This window comes from Athene noctua, chromosome 4, assembly GCF_965140245.1.
Source record: "Athene noctua chromosome 4, bAthNoc1.hap1.1, whole genome shotgun sequence".
Classification (NCBI taxonomy): Eukaryota; Metazoa; Chordata; class Aves; order Strigiformes; family Strigidae; genus Athene; species Athene noctua.
This window is the reverse complement of record NC_134040.1, coordinates 42,889,925-42,908,613: the sequence shown is the minus strand read 5'-3', so window position 1 is coordinate 42,908,613 and position 18,689 is coordinate 42,889,925. Positions and strand designations below refer to the sequence as shown.

At 37.6% G+C, this 18,689-nt stretch overlaps 1 protein-coding gene across 2 annotated transcripts in view; it reads left to right on the top strand.

The window, feature by feature from the left end:
- Nucleotides 1-4,796, top strand: part of INTU (inturned planar cell polarity protein) — a 60,301-nt gene extending 55,505 nt beyond the window's left edge. For both annotated transcript variants that reach the window (XM_074903897.1, XM_074903898.1), the window contains exons 15-16: nucleotides 1,682-1,836; nucleotides 3,813-4,796. In XM_074903897.1, the coding sequence (XP_074759998.1) occupies nucleotides 1,682-1,836; nucleotides 3,813-3,924 (267 nt within the window). In that variant the 3' untranslated portion in view covers nucleotides 3,925-4,796. The remainder of the gene's footprint in view (nucleotides 1-1,681; nucleotides 1,837-3,812) is intronic.
- The last annotated feature ends 13,893 nt before the right edge of the window (nucleotides 4,797-18,689 follow it).

The following is an 18,689-nucleotide window of genomic DNA, read 5'->3' as shown; positions in this document are numbered from 1 at the left end:
TTGCACCAATAATGCAAAATTATTGTACACTGATCAATAATTAATTTTGTCTCACTTTGAGAACTCAAAATTTACTATTTAACTCAGACCCTCATAGTTCTATCAGATATCCCCTAGGGCTTAATACATAACTTTTCTTGGGTATTTTCAGTATGAATAGCATAATGTAAGATGTGCTAAAATATAAACAAATATCAGCTTGGAAATTGCATGATAATGACCCCATTTTTTTAGTGGGGAAGATTATTAAACTGAGTAGTGTTAAGTGGGTTTTAGTAGCAGTATTAGCAAGAAGAGGGTTTGAAACAATTTTACATACTAAGGAAAGATACAGGAAGGGTTAAGTCATCTATTGTGAAATTTCTTCTACTCTGTGAACTAGGATTAATTTAGAATATGCATTATGAATTTAATCCTAAACACATTTAGGGAAATTTAAAAGACATTTTCTTAAGCAAATATTAGCCATTTTGTTTCTCAAATGCTGAGGTTCATTTCACTTTTTCTTCCACAATTTTTGAGAAATAAAGATAGTTGTGATGTTTTGACCATCTTTTGACCACCCCCATGCCTTCAATATTGTAGGCAGACTGAAAGATGTGGTTTCTGCTTCTGCATATAGCAGACAGAAGTTCCTTGAGATTGTTTTTTCAGGAAAACCTTTTCTTTCCCTTTGAAGCAACTGACTGGAACAGAATTTTCATTGGCAGATCCAGAGATGCTCTGGCTTAGCAATTCTCTTCAGACAGATTTGTTTGAAAGGGATTTACACTCCTGTTTCCATAATCTCATCTCACTTCTCATGCTTCAAAAATTAAAAAAAGATTTAAAGCTTGTTTCTTCATTAGTATGTAGACATTTACCAAAGGGTAAAAAACTTTGTTTGACCTTGGTGAGAGAAGAGTTAAACTAGTGACAAACCCTTTCAAAATTCCTCCTTGTTTATCTCCATGCCCATTCTGGTTTTTTTTCCCCTCCTATTCTGGTGAAAGATACCAGGGATTCACAGGACTGTTGAGCACCAAGACAGAGCAAAAACAGAACAGTAGGTTTTGTGCACAGAGTTTGATCCTCACCAAGCAGGTACTGGGAGTTCAGTTAGGAACAACTGCAACTTCTGCAAGGTTTATACAAAAGCTCTGTGCCCTAAAAACTCAATGAAACAGGAAAGTGTCTTTGTTTTCTATACATCGTATGCATTCAAACTGAGTAAGAGCAACAAAAGCTCTGAGTAAAATGCTTCAACTATTTATTTACAAAAAGAAATGCGCATCTGGCAAGAGTTTATTCCATAGACTTTTACTATCACAATTCTTAATTAGGGAGGCACACAGAGAAAGAAATATGAGGGCTTTAGCTGTTGTAACACACCTTTTTAAAGAAGGTGTATTATCTCAGATTTCTTAGAGAAATAATGTTCAACTAGAAGGAAAAAAAAAAAGGTCAAAAAGGAGCACGTGTCTACCCCTAAGTTATACAACAATGGAAAAGTCTGTTGATGTCAAAGTAACAAAACTGTGGAGAAAAGAATCATGTAAGCAAGTTACTTCTGTCTTCTAAGTCTTGGGTTTTGACAGCAATATCATTCATCAGAGTTTCCTGAAGAAATCACAGTTATATTTGGTAGTGTTTATGTAAAAATATTTCATTCTATACTAACGTTTCACTGTTTATTTTACAGAAAATGAAAAAAGCAGGTGGTGGGATTTCAGAATTCAGTAAGGCAGCTGAGGACCTTGATACGGTGAGAGAGCATGGAGTTTTGTTCGAGTGCTCTCCTGATAACTGGACTGATCAGAAGAAACCACCACCAACAATGAATTACTGGGTTGTGGGGTGAGTTTACAGGTGCATGCATTTCTCCCAAGGTTTTCCATTTTGCCACTGTATTCTTTCAGAATAAATTTAACTGTAGCACATCACAGAAGTACTTGAGCTAATTGAGGTAGCTGTGGTTTGGGATCTGGGAAGTTGCATTGTCGTGATGTTCCTTCCGCCTGCTGTAAAACACAGGTGCGTTAACTCAGGTGAGCAGCGTGCCAGCACCTTAACACCACAGACCTGACACCCCTGGCGGCGCTGCATCGTGCTGTGCAGGTCTGCTGAAGTGCTGTAGTTGTACTCTTAATACCCTGCGCCTTCTTTATGCTCCTCGCACTCCTCACCTCTCCATTCCCTGCTTTGCAAGTAAATCCCACCCGTCTTGCCACCATGCATAATGCTGACTCCGTGATACAAAGAAGTAAGGTGAGCAATTGTAGTTGTTGGTTGGTTGGCGTTTTTTCATCTGGAAGATCAAAGCAACCTACCAGTCTATTTGAGATATTTCAGGGAGTTTTCCTTTGCTTTTGAGTTCTGCTATTATCATCATAAATGGATTGTGATTTGTGTTGATATTTAAACTTAGTTTCATTTGATACATATTTTTATTTGATACATATCATTATTGCTACATAGCTAAGCCTTATTTGCATGACAGAAAAGCACACTGCCCTAGGCATTAAATATTTTAAAAATACTCTTTTTTTAAGTAATTAAAATTAGGTGTAACAAGAAAGTAGTATATATCGTTTCTTCACAATTCAGAACATATCAGATCTTGTGATTGTTTAAGTTCAGGCCAGTAAGCCCTGTAGCCACTACTTTTCATATGTTATTCTTTCCTACATCTATATTTTGTGCTGTCTGAATTGAAGCTGCAGTAAGCAGTCAGTCATATTAGGAGCAGTCAGTCAAGAGGATGTTTCCTTCTTTTCTACATTCATCTTGGTATTCCTACTAAATAAACAGAAAGAAAAATGCAAATGCCCTGTTAAATGGAAACTGTGCTTTCACCATATGAAAAACAAATTCAGCATGGATTTGGGGTGAAACGAAAATAAATTATTATGCTTGATTAATTCATTAAATTATCTACTAGTTCAACTATTGCACAAATAGAAAAGTCAGAAAACAGCAAAACACATTTCAGAATATGGCATAAGAACTTTTTTCTGATACAATAAGAGGAAACGTCATCCACAGGTAATTATATTGTCTGGGAAGAATAATGTAGAAATTTTTTAACAGAGCTTTTGTTCTACCTGTTTGCCTTCAAGTCAGATGTTTAAAGAGAAAAAAGAAAAACAATTGTTTCCCACCTTGATTGTACATAAATATAGTTTGAGTGCTATCCTCAGGGTTGGAAAAATTAAAATCTTTAAATTAAATATTTAAAAATGTTTACACTGCTGTTGATGTCTTTTAAAAAATAATTTTTCATTCTCTGCATTACCAGACAGTGTGTTACTTCAGGGCAGTCTATTAGTATTTGCAGAGCTATATGCTATGCTATAATTCTACACACAGTTATGCACAGGTATTAACAGCTTTTCTATTTTAGCTCTTTCCCTAAAATTGCTTATAAGATTGACATGTGTGAATGTACCTACCCACATGGATAAAGTTTAAAAATCAGTAAATATGTGAATAGTGGGCTTGCTACCAAGCACCTCGACTGCAGCTTGTAGCATGGAAACTTGGATTACTGCAAACACACCAGTACCATACAAATAGATCCTGAAAACCTGAAGAATTTTTTTCCATACACAATCTTGAGATAATAACTTGATTTAAAAATCTAATGTGTTGAAAGAAGTAAGATAATGCAAGAGAGCTACAGAAATTTGCTAACTGTCTTACACAGCAGTTATTTTTAACATCTTACTGAAACTGCTGAGTATAACCAGAATATATCAAACAGTTGAGGAGAAAAAGCTAACACCTATGATCATTTTCTTGGTTTTTTCTTTCTTTTTTTTTTTTTTTTCTAGGAGACTCATTCTACATCCAAAACCTCAGGAGTGTTATGTCTGTTTTCATGACTCAGTCACAGAAGCTGCTGTTGAACTGGCCTTTAAACTGTCCTTCGGTTTAGCTACATAGATGAGCTTCCTGAGCATTCATTCAGCCATCCTGCAGGGTGTTGTCATCTCTTTAAAGTACTTCAATACAAAGAGAAATTAACTCTACTGTGGTGCCCACCCATGGCGTATCATTGAACTGCTCTTTAAAAAATAAATCTATTATACCTTGTGGTATGACACAGGTAAAACTTCAGTGATGATTCTTACAATCTCATGCTTCAAAAGATTTCAGAGAACCAAAGTTCTTTTTTTGTATGATGTTGAATTATTTATCCTGATCATAACTTTATTATATGACATCACATAATTTGTACATTCACTGCTGTTCAGTGTGTCATATGCAATGTAAAATGATAAGCTGATATCCTCAAAGTACTCTCTGAATATCTGGCAACTGGTGATGGGGGGGGAATGTTTTTACAATTAATTAAAATGTTGTGCCTCTGGGCATGAAAAATACTGAATGTTTTCAGTAACACTGTGTTAATCAAACCAGAAATAAATCTTTTAGCCAATTCATGGCACTTAGCCACACAAAACTAATGACTTATCATTTTTGCCAGTATGGTCTCCTGCACACTCAAGGCCTATAGTGTGGTTAATGTTTTACTTGACTTCATGAGTTTTAACTATAAATAATACTTATTTCTTAAAACACAATTTTGAAGGCACAAAAGAAGATGCAGGGCAGGGGGATGATGGTTTTAAGACCTATGCATGGACTTGGCTTATTTTATAGTCATAGTTTCATAATAAAAAAATGTGTATTTGTCAAAGACCAGTAAACCGTTATTCTATTTTTTTACTTAAAATACTTTCTCTTTTGTTTATTTAAACAATATTTGTTTAGCTAAATCTTCCAAAATTTACAGGTGGGTATTATAAAACATGTTAGGTTACATCTGTATAAGGCAAGAGAAGGCAAGATGTTTGCAAAATCAGAATTTTTCTGCAACATTCATCTTTCCTACAAATTGTTAAAATGTTTATAACCTATAGGCCAGCTGCTCCTAAAGCTTTTTTTTTTTTACTAAAGTTTAGTTTAAAATGCAAGTGTTCTTGGGGTCTTTTTACCCCAGCCAGCATATTTAGATCTGGTCATCTGCATAGCATTTCTTCATGTTTCATGTTAACAATGTTTTTTTTTTTTTCTTTTTTTCTGCTGTTTCTACTTGCTTTTCATGAGTGCTTTTCATAAAATGCATGACTAAAGTTACATTTTAAACAACAGGATCAAAAAGTTTAAGTATTCATGAAACTAGATTCAGTTCCGTAGGCTCTCATGATCAGATTTTTAGATCTTGTTTTCACTAGTAAATTACACTGTTTAGAGTAGTTCTGAAGTAGTCAATCAAATGCTTTTAACTGCCCACTCTCACAGAGTGAATCACAGCTTATCCTGAAACACTCAACAATTGCTTTAATTCTGAGCAGTAGAAGTTTTAGGCCTGAAGCTTAAGCATATGATTGAAGATTTTGTTAATCAGCCTTCTCCAGAATTTATGGGTCCTAGATGAGAAATAGGTGGTATTTCAGTTTGAGACATACAAAACTGAGTTATATCAATAGTGCTTTAGATTTGTTCCCCATCTGTACATCAAGTGATGAGAGATTTACTGTTTGAAAAATAAAAATATGCAATAGCATGGATGACATCTGAACAGCGCCTTTTAAAAGTTTAAAATACATGGGGTTTGAGTATTAGATTTTGTTGTAGATGGAAGAAGGAACACAGAGAAGCAGGCAGGCTTTATTGCACTGCCATTAGCACGTTTACAGAACCTGTATGTGTGGGCACATTGTCTGTATCTGTATGGAAAAGGGTAATTTTGCTGATGTTTGTCTTGTTTCAGTCTTTTAAAGGCTGGGCTGTATGGTTTTAATGCTAAAAAAGAAAATATTCAAGTGCTTTGAGAAGAGGACAGCTAACTTCTGTCTAGATCCTTGTGTTTAGTCAGACCTAGGTTACTCTGCTGCCAGTGTAGTGGGTTAAACCCAGTTGTCTCAGCTGGGCCAAACACACAACTGCATCAATGCAGAAGAAACTGAGTATGTAGATGTGTGTGGAGAAAAGAATAGCTGAAGGAGGGTGGGACTTCTTCAGTACCAATCAGCTTTTTGGATTGGCTTGCTCCTTCATAAGAAACTGTACCTGAAACAGAATGAAGGTCATCCAGGTATGGTACAATTTTTATACTCAAAGCAGTGTAGTTCAGCAACAAACTGCTTCAAAATTTGCATTAATTGTGTTGATACTACACTTAAGGAGATTTTTATGGATTACTTTATTAGTCAACTGAGCAGAAACTGTATTTTTCAGATTTTAAAGAGTATGTTTAAAAAGAGCCCCAAAGGATGGTAGTATTTCATTTCCTACAGAACAGATTTTTATCAGCTATCTTTGACACAAATCTTGTAGCTTTGTAATTTTCAGAAAGATTATAGCTGTGAATCAGTGTATGGAAATAACGTTAAAAGGAATAGATACAGAGAAGCTACAAAAGGAGTTAAAATGGTTGTATTAAGGCTCAAAAGAAATTAATTTCTTTTGCCTTTATTATGTATAAAAACTGTGAGCAAAGCAATGTTGTGTACAACATTGAATGAATGAAGCAGCAGGTTTAAAATTACTCATGTCAAGGGAATGGAAGAAACAAAAGTTAGCATTTAAAAGCTTCCAAAAATTAAACCGACTGAATAAATATGGTGTTTCATGCCTTCATTAGTCATTAAGTCAGGAGACATAAGGGAGGTAAAGCAATTAAAAAAACAATGCTACCAGCAATCTAGAAGGAATTGGTACTTCTGACCTGCAATAGAACAGGTATAAATAACATGACTGAAATTCATTTACTTGTCATATATAATGTTTATTAACCCATAATTCGATATGATCAAAACCAAACCCTTTGTTACCTGGATTTTTATTCTCTAGTTCCTGGTGGGGAAGAGGGGCCATTTCCCACAGCTGACAGGGGCTTCTGGAAAGTTCCCGAAGTCTCTGAAGGCTTGTGGCCTGCGGTGCCGGGAGGGTGGCCCTCCCTGGCACGGACCCGTGGAGCAGAAGCAAAGGGCGTGGGTTCTGGGCCCAGCTGCCCCTTGCGGCTCCGCTCTGGGGTACCCTGAGACCATCAACTTATAATTTATAATTTATAACTTATAATTTTTGAGGAAACAGAAGCCACTTAGGGGCCCACCGGCCATGTGCCTTTCAAACAGCGGGGGGTGGCTGGGGCGGTGCCGTGCGCAGTGGCGGCCCCACAGGGCAAGGGCCTCTGCGACCCCATCTCCTTCGGGAAGGACATGCTGGCCAGCAATGTGGCAGCCGCCATCTCCAAGATGGTGGTGGTGCCTGTCGAGCAGGTGGAGCTGTTTCTGCAGGTGCAGGCCTTGTCCAAGCAGATCCGGGCAGACGGGACGCACAAGGGCATGGTGGACTGCTTCATGCGCATCCCCAGGGAGCAAGGTAGGGACCCTGGGCCGCTCCCCTGTCCCCACACCCTGCCCTCTCTCTCCCAAGCCTTGTAAAAACAAAAGCTTTTAGAAATGCCTTTGAAGCGATAACAGTGGGGCATCCCTTGTCATTGTGGGCCACGGGCATTCAGAGAAGTACGGATACAGGTGGTGAGCAGGGGGTTGCTGCTGGCTATGTCCCCGCAGAATTTTTTTTTTTTGGTAGTAACAAAGTCATGCTAGTTGGTATTTCTGGACAGTGTAAAATACCTTTAACGTTTTCCTTGTGATAGTTTTACAAAAGTACTTATTTGGGATTCTCCTGTTAATGTATAGGAAAGCATGATAAAAATAAATGAAAACCCAGCTTTGAGTTTTCTTTGTCTTTAAGGAGTTTTTTCCTTCATTTACAGTAACACAAGAAAATTAAGATGTCTGAGTGAAAAGCATGGCTACACATTACAGAGATTCCTTTGTTGTCACTGCTTAGCAAAGTCTAACATGGTCAGCCAGTCCAGTGTTCATGAATATCCTCACACAGGTTTTTTTTCTCATAATCCACAGAAGATCTGCTGCTGCACTACCTCTTCATCTCACTTAGCTTTTTATACATTTATTTTAGTGTTCAAAGGGATCCTTTCTTTAATTTAGAAGAAGAATGTAATTACAAAAGAACTACCAAATTTCTGATAACCTGTATAAACCGTTTGTCATTGCTTTAATATGGGGGGTGAGCACCCCCTATAGAAGCGAAAATGCATAGGCAGGCTGCTTCAGGGGAACAATTTCTACATAGTTCAGTGAAATATTCTTTTGCAGTTTACATAGGTATTCTTAACCTTAGAAATGTATGAGGTAAAGCAGCTGAAAATATTACCTATTTCTCAGCATTATTGATGTTTCACTTGCAGTTTTAGACTTTCTTGTGCTAACACCAAATGCATGCATCTGCTGGTAAGTGTCAGAATAAACCTAGATTTCCAATACCAAAAGCCTGAAAAATAAAGGACCTGAAAAGAACATTTTTGGCCGTTGTTACAGCTCATACCAGAGTAGAAACAACAGAAGGAATATTATACAATATATCTGGTGTAGTATAAACTTTGGTATTTTACAGATCCATTTCTTTTTCTGTAGGATTTTTCAGCTTTTGGCATGGCAGTTTGGCAAATGTTATTCAGTATTTCCCAACACAGACCCCAAACTTTTAAGGACAAGTACAAACTGATTTTCATGTCCAAAGTGGATAACTGGTAAATAAGCTCTTGCATATTAGTTCTGTTTAATAAACAAACTAGATCTGATCAAGAGCTCTGCAGTTCTTTCTCTCAGCATGGTTGGTAATTAGTGGTGGTATATTACTAAGATTTTATAATGAGTACATTTTATAAAAGAGGAACAGTGAGCATGGCTTACTGTGTAATTTATTGTTGAAGGTAATGAAATCTGGGTTTTGATCTTTAGTGATTAATAACTTCGTGAGGTGCATGTAAGCAACTGCTTATAACTGCAGTCAATTTTCACAGTTTTGTGCAGGACGTAATTATTTTGGAGTTAACTGACGCAAGTATTAAGATGGTTATTAAAATCTTGGACTCGGGCACCTATGATTCTGGGCTTTGTCAAAAAACCCTCTATGTTGTTACAGTTAAGATTGCATTAACCTGCACTCTAGTCTCAGAAAGCTTTATGTTCCTAATTTCAGTCATGTGAAATTAGTTGCTTTTATTCTAATGTGTGAAGTCCTTAAATTGTGTTGCTCGAGCAGAAGTCTCTCATTTTAGTTTTTTTCACATTATTTTCTTGATAATCATTAGTATGTGTCAGAAAAAACATAAAGATAGTAAAGTGTATATTATTGCTGTAGATAAGTAACACTTCACACTGAAAACTTAGAATAGTTAAAGCATTTTAAGAACTTAATTTTGTACAATGCACCAGAAAAGAAACAGTTGTAGGTTACAGCTCAAAAAGGCAATTAAACTTTTGGGCTATGCTGTCTTACCTTGCAATTCTGTATACTTGGAAAAAGTCCCTTAAGTTGGATGGATTCTTGAAAGACATAGGTCTACACCCATGGAATTAATTACAAGAAATCGTGGTCTTGGAATGTGAAATGTTGATATTGACATTTGACAAATTACATAGAATTCATTCATATCAGCAGACTAGCAAGTAAGTTCTTTGTATCTAATTTGTTTAATGTAAATATAGCTGGGAAATCTGCTTTATTTGTGTCTGTCTTAGGTTATCTGTTTTAGGATTTCTTTGGTTAGGTTTTGATAATTTAAACAAAAATCCAGTGTTCTGTGTTTCCTCTTGTTGACAGTTTTTTACTGCAGTGCCAGAAACTTTTCTTGCCACAGGCCTTTCTGGTCATGTTGACCAGGAGGAATGCTGTCAGTCATTAAGAGTTTGATTAATGTCCTTGTATTGCATGCAAATTCTTCATCATTCCTTCTTCAATTACAGTGATTTTGTATGTAAAGAGTTTAAGGTTGCTGGTTTTTTTCTTTTCTTACTGTGGAAAAAGTAAAACATGCATGATGTAAATAACACAGTGTTTACAGTTCTTCAAATCTCCTATCTGTCTCCTACGACTGTTTCCAGATGGCTTGCATGTGTATAAGCTTGTGACTCAAATTTTAGAAACATTCCATAAATAGCACTTGAGATTAATTTCTTAAGAAGTATAATATTTAGCAAAGTAGTATATCCATTGTTGAAGCTCAGGGTCTTTGGGTGCTTTCTTCCATGTTTCGTGCAGCATAGGAAATGGGGAAGACAGTATCATTACATGCATTAGTTTTTGCTTAGATGGATTATCTCTAAAAAAAAAATAATTAAAAACTTTAGATTGTAAAGTCCAAAGGAACTTCTGTTAAAGGAGACAGGCTATAACTACATGCCAGACACTTGGTATTGAAGGTATTACTGGCACAGTCAAGCATCTTCAGATTGCAGATGCCTCTTCTCCTGCTTGCAACTAGCAACAGTTTATGGGGCAACATGAGCAAGGGCAGGTTGCAGAGCCTTCTGTACAACTAAAATATCACGGCGGTTAAGCTATTCTGGACTCTATACTACTACAGCTACTGTGTTGCTGTTACTGAACCCCCAAATAAAAAGTGATTTTGGGTACATCTACCTGCACTGCATTTACTACACAAGATGTTCCTGTGATGCCATTTAAGTCAACAGAGCTGTATGTCAGATATCACCACCTAAAAAAGCTATGCAAAATGCTTTTTCTCCTGTGATTAGCTTTTTATTTGGTAAACAGTATGAGCCACAGTGAAAGTAAGTACCTTGATTTTTCTCATCATGGAGAACTCATGGAGAGTTGATGTACAATTGTTATACCAGGGAGAGCCGCAGGCCAAATGTTATGGAGGTCTGGATGATTAGAGATGCTACCTGGGTCATAAGCGCACCTTCTAATTCAGAAGTGGAAAAATAAAATAGCTTATAAATATTTTTTAATAAACGTAAGAATAGCCAGGGAAATCTTGTGAAAATTTTGAAATACCCCAATATAGGTCTTATTTGGAGAATGTCATGTTTCTTTATTATTTTGTAAGTAATACAGTGTTGTAGATCTTTCTCTTCATGCTTTGAAGTTTCATTTAGTGTCTACAACAAAGGTCAGTATTATAATATTGTAATACTGTATTTTCATAACCGCATGCAGGCAATTATTGTGTTTCCATTCTGGAAATTGTTTTTAGCAAACCTGTTTTCTGGCGGAGCAGCAGGAGCAGCATCCACCTGTGTAGTGTAACAGTTAAGACTTCGCATGAACTTGTTTAGCTGCTGGTACTGGGAAAGGGAGTGAAAACTCTTAAATGGCAATTCCAGTTTTATCTAATGTGCCTAAGGTTGTTTATATTTACTTCATTTTAGAAGTAGACCAATATTTAACAGTATTAGAATTCTTTCTATTCCTTAAATATTTACCATTGCACAATTACAAACCTGAAAGTATTAAGAAATGTAAGATCTTTATTGAGAAGGAGAGGATGAAGGTGAGTGAAAGAGGATTCTTTGGAAATAGTGCTAAAGCATAGCGCTCAAAGTTTTGCATTATTTTTGATTCTGTATGGAGAAGTTTAACTTAATTTTGCCAACTTTGGATGCTGGAAACTAAAGTAGTTTGCTTTTTGCTAACCTATGTTTTTATGGGGTGTCATTTAAAGAGCTAATGACCATCCTTGTCCTATATCAAAAATACCAACTGAAGGTTTTCAACAAAGATTTTGGGTAGTGTATGCCTCTAGATGTACGTTTCATTCAAATAGATAAAATTTATTTCCCGGGAACAGTTTCTGGAAAGCTTTGCAGCAGATAGAAAGAAATTTCTACCTTCTGTATTGTTGTTGGCTTTCCTGATTTGCCTGCAATGGCTCAAGTTAACCCGAGTTGCTGTCTGCGCTGTGCTGGGTCGTCCCGGGAACTGGCTGCTTGACTCTACCTATTGCTTTCTGTGCTCTGCACTTGGGCTAAATTAGTATTTTCATGATACCTTCAGTATCTGGATCGGTTTACTGCTTTCTGTGTTTTCACTTGTAGAGAATTCGAAGAGCTTGGGTGTAGTTACCTGTGGAATGTGGAACAGATGAAGAATCTACAGATAAAAAAAGTGGATATTTTAAACTTTGTCACAGCTTGTGTCTAGTGTTCCACTACAGGGAAAAGTTGAATGCTTCTAATACATTTGAGTAAGAATGTGTGGGGAGAAAGAGAAAGCATGGTATTACGTAGAAAAAATTATTTCTGTCAGAGAGAGGGTAAGAGAATGGATACAGAAGCACTCTGCTGAATGAGGACAGAATTGGAATGGTAGTTACTTGTTCTGAAAGTGTTTCAGTGACTGGATACCACTATCTGTTTGAATAAACTGTCTTCATCTATCCATGTGTCTCGATTTCTTCTTTATGCTTGGTTCACAAGTGGAAGGAACAATGATCTATGTTTTTCATATAATTCTGATGTTAAATGTTTCAGTCATGCAGAGTAGTTTGTACCAAAGAGAAGGGCTTCTGTAGAGATAACAATGTGCATACATTTCTTTTATATTAGGGGCTGCTGAGCAAGAGTTCCAGGGACTTGGTGACTCCATTATTAAAAGAGCAGACCGGTGAAACTTCCTGGCCTGTACCAGGGTTTTGGAGTTACAGTTGTTACATAACAAGCCTCCGATTTTGGATGTTATGACACCATTAATGTAGCTTTTACAAACAAAAACGCACACATTTTAAATCTTTATGATGATATTTTAAATATTTATTATGAACTAATGAGGGTGTTAGTTACAGCTTTTGTCTTTAACAGTTATTTGTGCTCAATAGACTGTATTACTGAAGAGCCAAGTCATTTTACAGTAGGATTCACAACAAAAAAGTTCAAAATTACACATGATATCTGCTAGATTTGAAATACATTTTACAGAATTTGTACAGGCTTCCATTTTTGCTTTATTTTTCAGCGATTATTGCCAAATCCAAAACAAACTCTCATTCATTCTTTTTCACTGCTCAAATCGTGACTACTTGCTCAGGAATGCTGTCTTATCCTTTTGACACTGTCAGAAGACACATCAGCGGAGCTTCCAATCCTTTTTTGAAGTTTGATGTGCCAACTGAAGTGCTGTTTAGCCTTACTGCAGGTGAGACTCTATTCAGAAAAGAAATTAAAATATCTCCAGAAAGAAAAATTAAATATTAGTATGGTGGGAGTCTAGTAAAAAAGTATGTTCAGTTCACAGTTTGGTGAGAGCTTTTGGTAGAAAGACAGGATCTGTTTTCTTTTTTCTAGTCTGATGTCAGGTATTTGGAGTTAGGTTTGTAGGTAGAATATCCTTTACTAGCCCAGCTAATGCAGTTCAAAAATAATCTTTGAGACACACAGCTGTTCTTAAGGTGTGAGGTAGAATCAGTAATCTTCAAAGCTCAGTACAAGCTGAGAATTATTTCTCGGCATGTGGTGGGTATGATAGCATATTATTAGCAATTAATGTTGGATCTTGTTGCTAGCTATTGGGTAATTTTACTAGGTAGTTCAGTAGCATCTGAAGTACATATAATAATATAAACTACTGCTATAATCATCCTCAAACATGAAATAAAAAACCCACAAAAATGCTTTTGAAAAATCGGGACCTTGTTCCCTGCATCCCTGAGAAAGTTTTGCCATCTGATAATAGAAAGGAGCTGTTAGTTCCAAAGAAGTGTCTCTATGTTTTGTTTCAGGAGTATCTTCTTTTTTCTAGGAATTCCAGAAACTCAAAATCAGAATAAATGTTGGCACAGAATTTGCTTGGGTGCTTTCAGGAAGTCCTAGGAGATACTTAGATTCTTACGTAATGCCTGCATACCTCTGGTAATCTGTCCTAAATAACAGAAACCTTGACGCTTGCAGTGAGCATTAGCACTACTGACTTCTTCCTTTCAGACTAAATATGATTTCACTGTTTCCTGATTCTGCTTTATCTGCTTAATGAGCAGTCGGCCTACAATTAATGCTGTCTTTATTCCTAAGTACTGTGCTTCCTGAGGCCTTACTAAAGCATTGCCTGTATCTCTGGTAATTAGCTTACCTCTAGGACAGAGAATGGTATCCAGAATATTAAAAGCATAAATTATAATCATATGAAATAAAATAATGGGTTGCTTTACTAGCACAAAAGATAAGAACGAGAGGACATACATATGTTGTGGATGTGTGTTTCATGTGGTGTCCTTGTTTCATTAATGTAGTTTTGAAGCTTCGGGTACAAATCAAGCTCATCGATGTTATTTTTATCAATTTCCCCTTATCATTCTACTTATTCTGATCCAAGAGGAAGCCCTGAATTAAATAGAGCACCTTTTATTTCTTCAGTTAAAAAGTATATTTGCTAGATGGGATAACCTTCTGAAATAATGAACACAGTACAGTTACTGCTTTCTGTAAAGTTGATTTCTGTCAGCTAAGCATTAATAACCATTACCAAATATCCTTTCATTTGCATATATTCCTGTCAATTCAAACCAAAATATTTTAAAGCCTTTATAGCTGTGTTACTATACTTACTTATATTGATTTATGTGACTATTTATCATAGATGTATTTCTGTATTTATTATGTTCAGGAACTCTCTAGTGATCTCGTACTTTGATTCCTAAGAGATGTAACAAACTGTAACAGTGTGTTCATCAGAAAATTCAAACTTCACTTTATTAGCTGCAGAGTATATATCACAAAGGCCTAAACTAGGCAAGATTATCTTTCTGCCATTATAGAGAGTCTAGAACCTTACCTTGAGTTAAGATGTAGCTAATTTAAATCAAATCTTCAACATAAAGTAAGAAAACCTAGTGTCTTCTTTCCAGTAGAATTTTGCATAAAGATAGGGATTTTGGATTATCAGTTCCTAACACAATCCTCCAATCCTGAAGAGACTGCAGTTCCAAAACAGGAATTGTCTTGACAGTTCACCAAGCACACCTACAAAAACCTGCTTTGTCAGAGCTGCGGTGTTACTCAGAGTTATCTGAGAGATTTGCTGTCGTCACGATGCCGAGTTCCACAGTGGGCAGGAGTATTTCCCACGTGCTCTGCTGTGCAGAGAACAGCTATACAATGTTCTTCTGGGCAGCCTCTACTCCGCTGTTGAAATTCCCAAAACTTAAAGGAGTTGGCATGGTTTTCACTCATGGTGCACTTGGAAAAAGCTGAAGGGAGGGCTCAGTGCTGCAGCTCTGAAACAGTCGCGTGTGCGCATGTGAACATTCACTGCTTTATTTCCTGCACCTGTGAGCACCTGAAGCAAGGTTTAGTGAACATGGTGCTGAGGTCTCTAACAAATCCTCCTTTTTGCCTTTTTTTCATTTGTCAAGCAAATTAATGCTCAGAAACAAGGTGGGCTAGACAAAAACTGGACAACACTCCTTCTCAGCCTTCCTATGTTTTTACATTATCATGCTAGTCAAGACATTAACGTTTTTTAGAGGACTCTGTTGATTATTAGTGAACTGGAATCTACTTGGTATAAAACTATTTCAGTGGTACCAAAGAAGGAAAAAAAATGAGTTGTGGAAGTTTTAACATCATTGAAACAATTCAGAGCACCCTTAGGACTGGAGTGACGTCATTTAATTCCTCAGCCTTCTACTTGCCCAGTAAAGCTCAAAACAAGCATCAGAAGGATCCCAGCCTTTCTAAATTTAGCTATTGGAACCAGCTACCAGAGCATTACATCAGATAAATAATAATATTTGTTAACAGATCACTCCTTTGCAGTAAGTGAAACGTTAGGGAAAAGTTCCTTAGTGTTCTTTACTAAAGAAAGACTAATTTTGCTGGGCATCTAAGTTTCTCAGTGCCGTACAGTAATGATTTATCTTATTATTTGTGTGCAGAGCAGGGAGACTGAACGTCAATAGAAAGTAACTGTTGACTGCTTTACGAGAATATACGAATGAGAGGGACTTAATGCTTTCTTCTGTGGAACATTCTCCAACATCCTTTGTGGAACAGGAAGAGCCTTAGTGCTAGTTCTTTATGACAAAATTAGGCCATTTTTAATCTCCATGTTTTCAGAGAGTTCAGGATGTGATAATGAGAGTTCTATCATTAACACAGTACAAACCGAATAGATATTCACTCACTATTTTAATCACATCCTGATTGTTTGCATACAATATTTTTAGTTTAAATGTTATACAAACAATACTTTTAAGAAATTATTTGGATGTTTTTGTGACTGAGCATGTGCTAAATTGAATTATGTTTTCAGGGAACTAAAGAGCACTGTTTTCATTTTATTCAAGCAATGAATCCAAGAAAATGCTTGCCTCTTGTTTAAAATTCACAGTGTTTCCATTTTATTTGTACTAAATGTTACACATATTGAATTTTAAATGATGGCCTGTACCTGAATATATTTTGGTAATAGCAGTTTCCCTAGCCTGGCAGCAGAGCCCATCGTAAGTAGGTGTACTTATCAGCCTGCTACAGCTTCTACATGAACCACAGTAAAAAGCTGTTTCTAGCCTGTAGATGTGTTTTCATTGTATTTTAAAGCATAAATCAAGACAGCAAAGGAGTTTACATTTGTTTTGGTTGTGTTTGGGGTTTTTTTAATTGGCATTAAGAAATACAGCAACTCGCTTTTCTCTGTCCCATCCTTCAAACATGGAGAAGACTGTAGTCTGGCTGGCAGCATTTTAAGCCAAAACATAGTGCAATAATGTAGAGACCCAAGCACTTAGAACACCTAAAATTCCTCAAGAAATAATTAAAATGGATGAGGATTCTTCTTAGTACTGGGGATAAATCTTAGAGCATACATAAATGAGGAGACTTTTTTTTTTTTTTTTTCTGAGATAACAATTTAGAATAGGGAAAGGAAAAAGAAGCCAAACCCTGAGTAGTATTGGTAATTTAGGGACCAAAGAAAGCATTTAGGAGGCCTTTATTTAAAAGTCTGGTTTTTGAATTAAGGCTAGCACTGTTTCCAACATTTTTCAACAACCATTAAGTTTGACACAAAACCCTTAGCTCCTTGAGTTAGTACAAGTATTTTTTTAGCTCCTGAAAAAAATCAGATGTGATCCACATGCCAAGAATTGGAAAGCCTCGGACAAGCCTAATTCCAAGATTGCTATTAGTGACAGCAGATGATCAGGGGGATATGCTCAGGCAAGTTTGTGGCTAATCTGGCTTGACTGAATTTTGTTCATACTCACAGACTGGGCAGTCAGTAGAACACTGAAGCACGTAAACAAGACTTTTATTAAATACTTCAAGAGTTTGGCTTATCCTGCTTGCAATCTCATCTCCAACTCATAACTGTCCTACTCTGGACAAAGCAATTAAGAAGTCCATTAGCACTTTCTTGTCACTATAATGGATGTTTACACAGGTCCCCGTTCCTGACTGCAGCTTGAAACCAGCCAGCTCGGTTGCCAGAAACAACCATAAAGCTGCGTAGGGGCTGATTTATTCTGCTGAGGTGCGAGACATGCTGGCACTTCTGCAGTGATGGCTTGCCGGCCTGCTGCAAGGTTGCACAATTTATTCTGGGCCTGGTTTAGTAATGCTGCATGGCTATGAGAGTATTTGCATATAATCTCTTAGCTCAAGGTTTCTTTTCAGTCAGGAGTTAGCCTCGGGTGGTGCCACACAAGCGGGGATGCTGCAATACCTTGATTCACTAAGAACTGGTTTTGTAACAGGGACTGAAACAGCAGAGCAAAACCTGAGTTGGGATTTGTCTCTTGGACTACTGCAGGTGGGCCTGGACCCAGTTTGCCTTTCTGATCCTAATACTAGTAAGGAAAATGAGGTGGTTAAATTATTGTACTAATTAATAGTAGTTGTGATACAAATAACTTATTTAACAGTGGCTTCTCTTGATTCTGGAGGTTTTAGAGGGAAATAGCATCTGTCAGCTTCACTAGGAAACTTATGGTTGTGAAGTAGACCAGTGGAACAGTAACAAATGGAGAGATAATCAAAACTCTTGACAGGAATGCGGATCTAGTTTAGTACTTATTTTTAGTCTCTCTGGTGGAACAAAACTGTGCAGCACAGTATCGCATGCTGTGTCAGGAAGATGTCATATTGCTGTGTGAAACTGAGATGTCATTTTTAGAAGCAAATGTATACTTCCAGAACTGTTCCAGCCTGTAGGTACGTTTTGTAGGTTTTCGGTCCTCCATACTTAAAAAGGATATCCATAGAAAAATGGGGTAACTGCAGTTCTCGGGTTTGAAGACTTTTTTTTTTTTTTTTCTAGGAAAGAAAAATTACAAAGATGAGGGAACTTCTGGGAATATGTAGGTACAAACTGGGGACAGGTTCTGTATGTGCTGACAATGGGAAGGAAAAAACCAGGACTTGGAAGGTGCCGAGTCTCTGCCCATCCCTGGCACCAGGCACACCCCCCCACCTCCGTTCCGGACACCACCAACGCCTGGGTTTCATTTTCGGTGCCCAACGTGGCTGTCGCCCACAGGGCTACCCCTGTGCCTTGGCGCTCTGGGGACTTGCCAGGTTTTTCCACCTCCCGCGGGGCCTTTGCCCGCTCCTCGCCTCGGCGGGCCGGGCGTGCCGGGGTGAAGGGCGGCCGCCCCGCAGCCCTGACCCCCGCCGCCGAGGACGGTGCTATCTATCGCCCTCATCGTCGCCGGGCAGTAATTGCACTGGATGGCTCTAATCACCTTAAACCACGGTGTGTTGCAACGAACGTTTCTACCCAGGCGGCAGGCGAGGGCAGGCGACGGTTTGGCGCGGCGCCGGCCCCCTCCCCCCGCGCTAAGGGGCGGCCGACGGTGCCCCGCGGCTCCT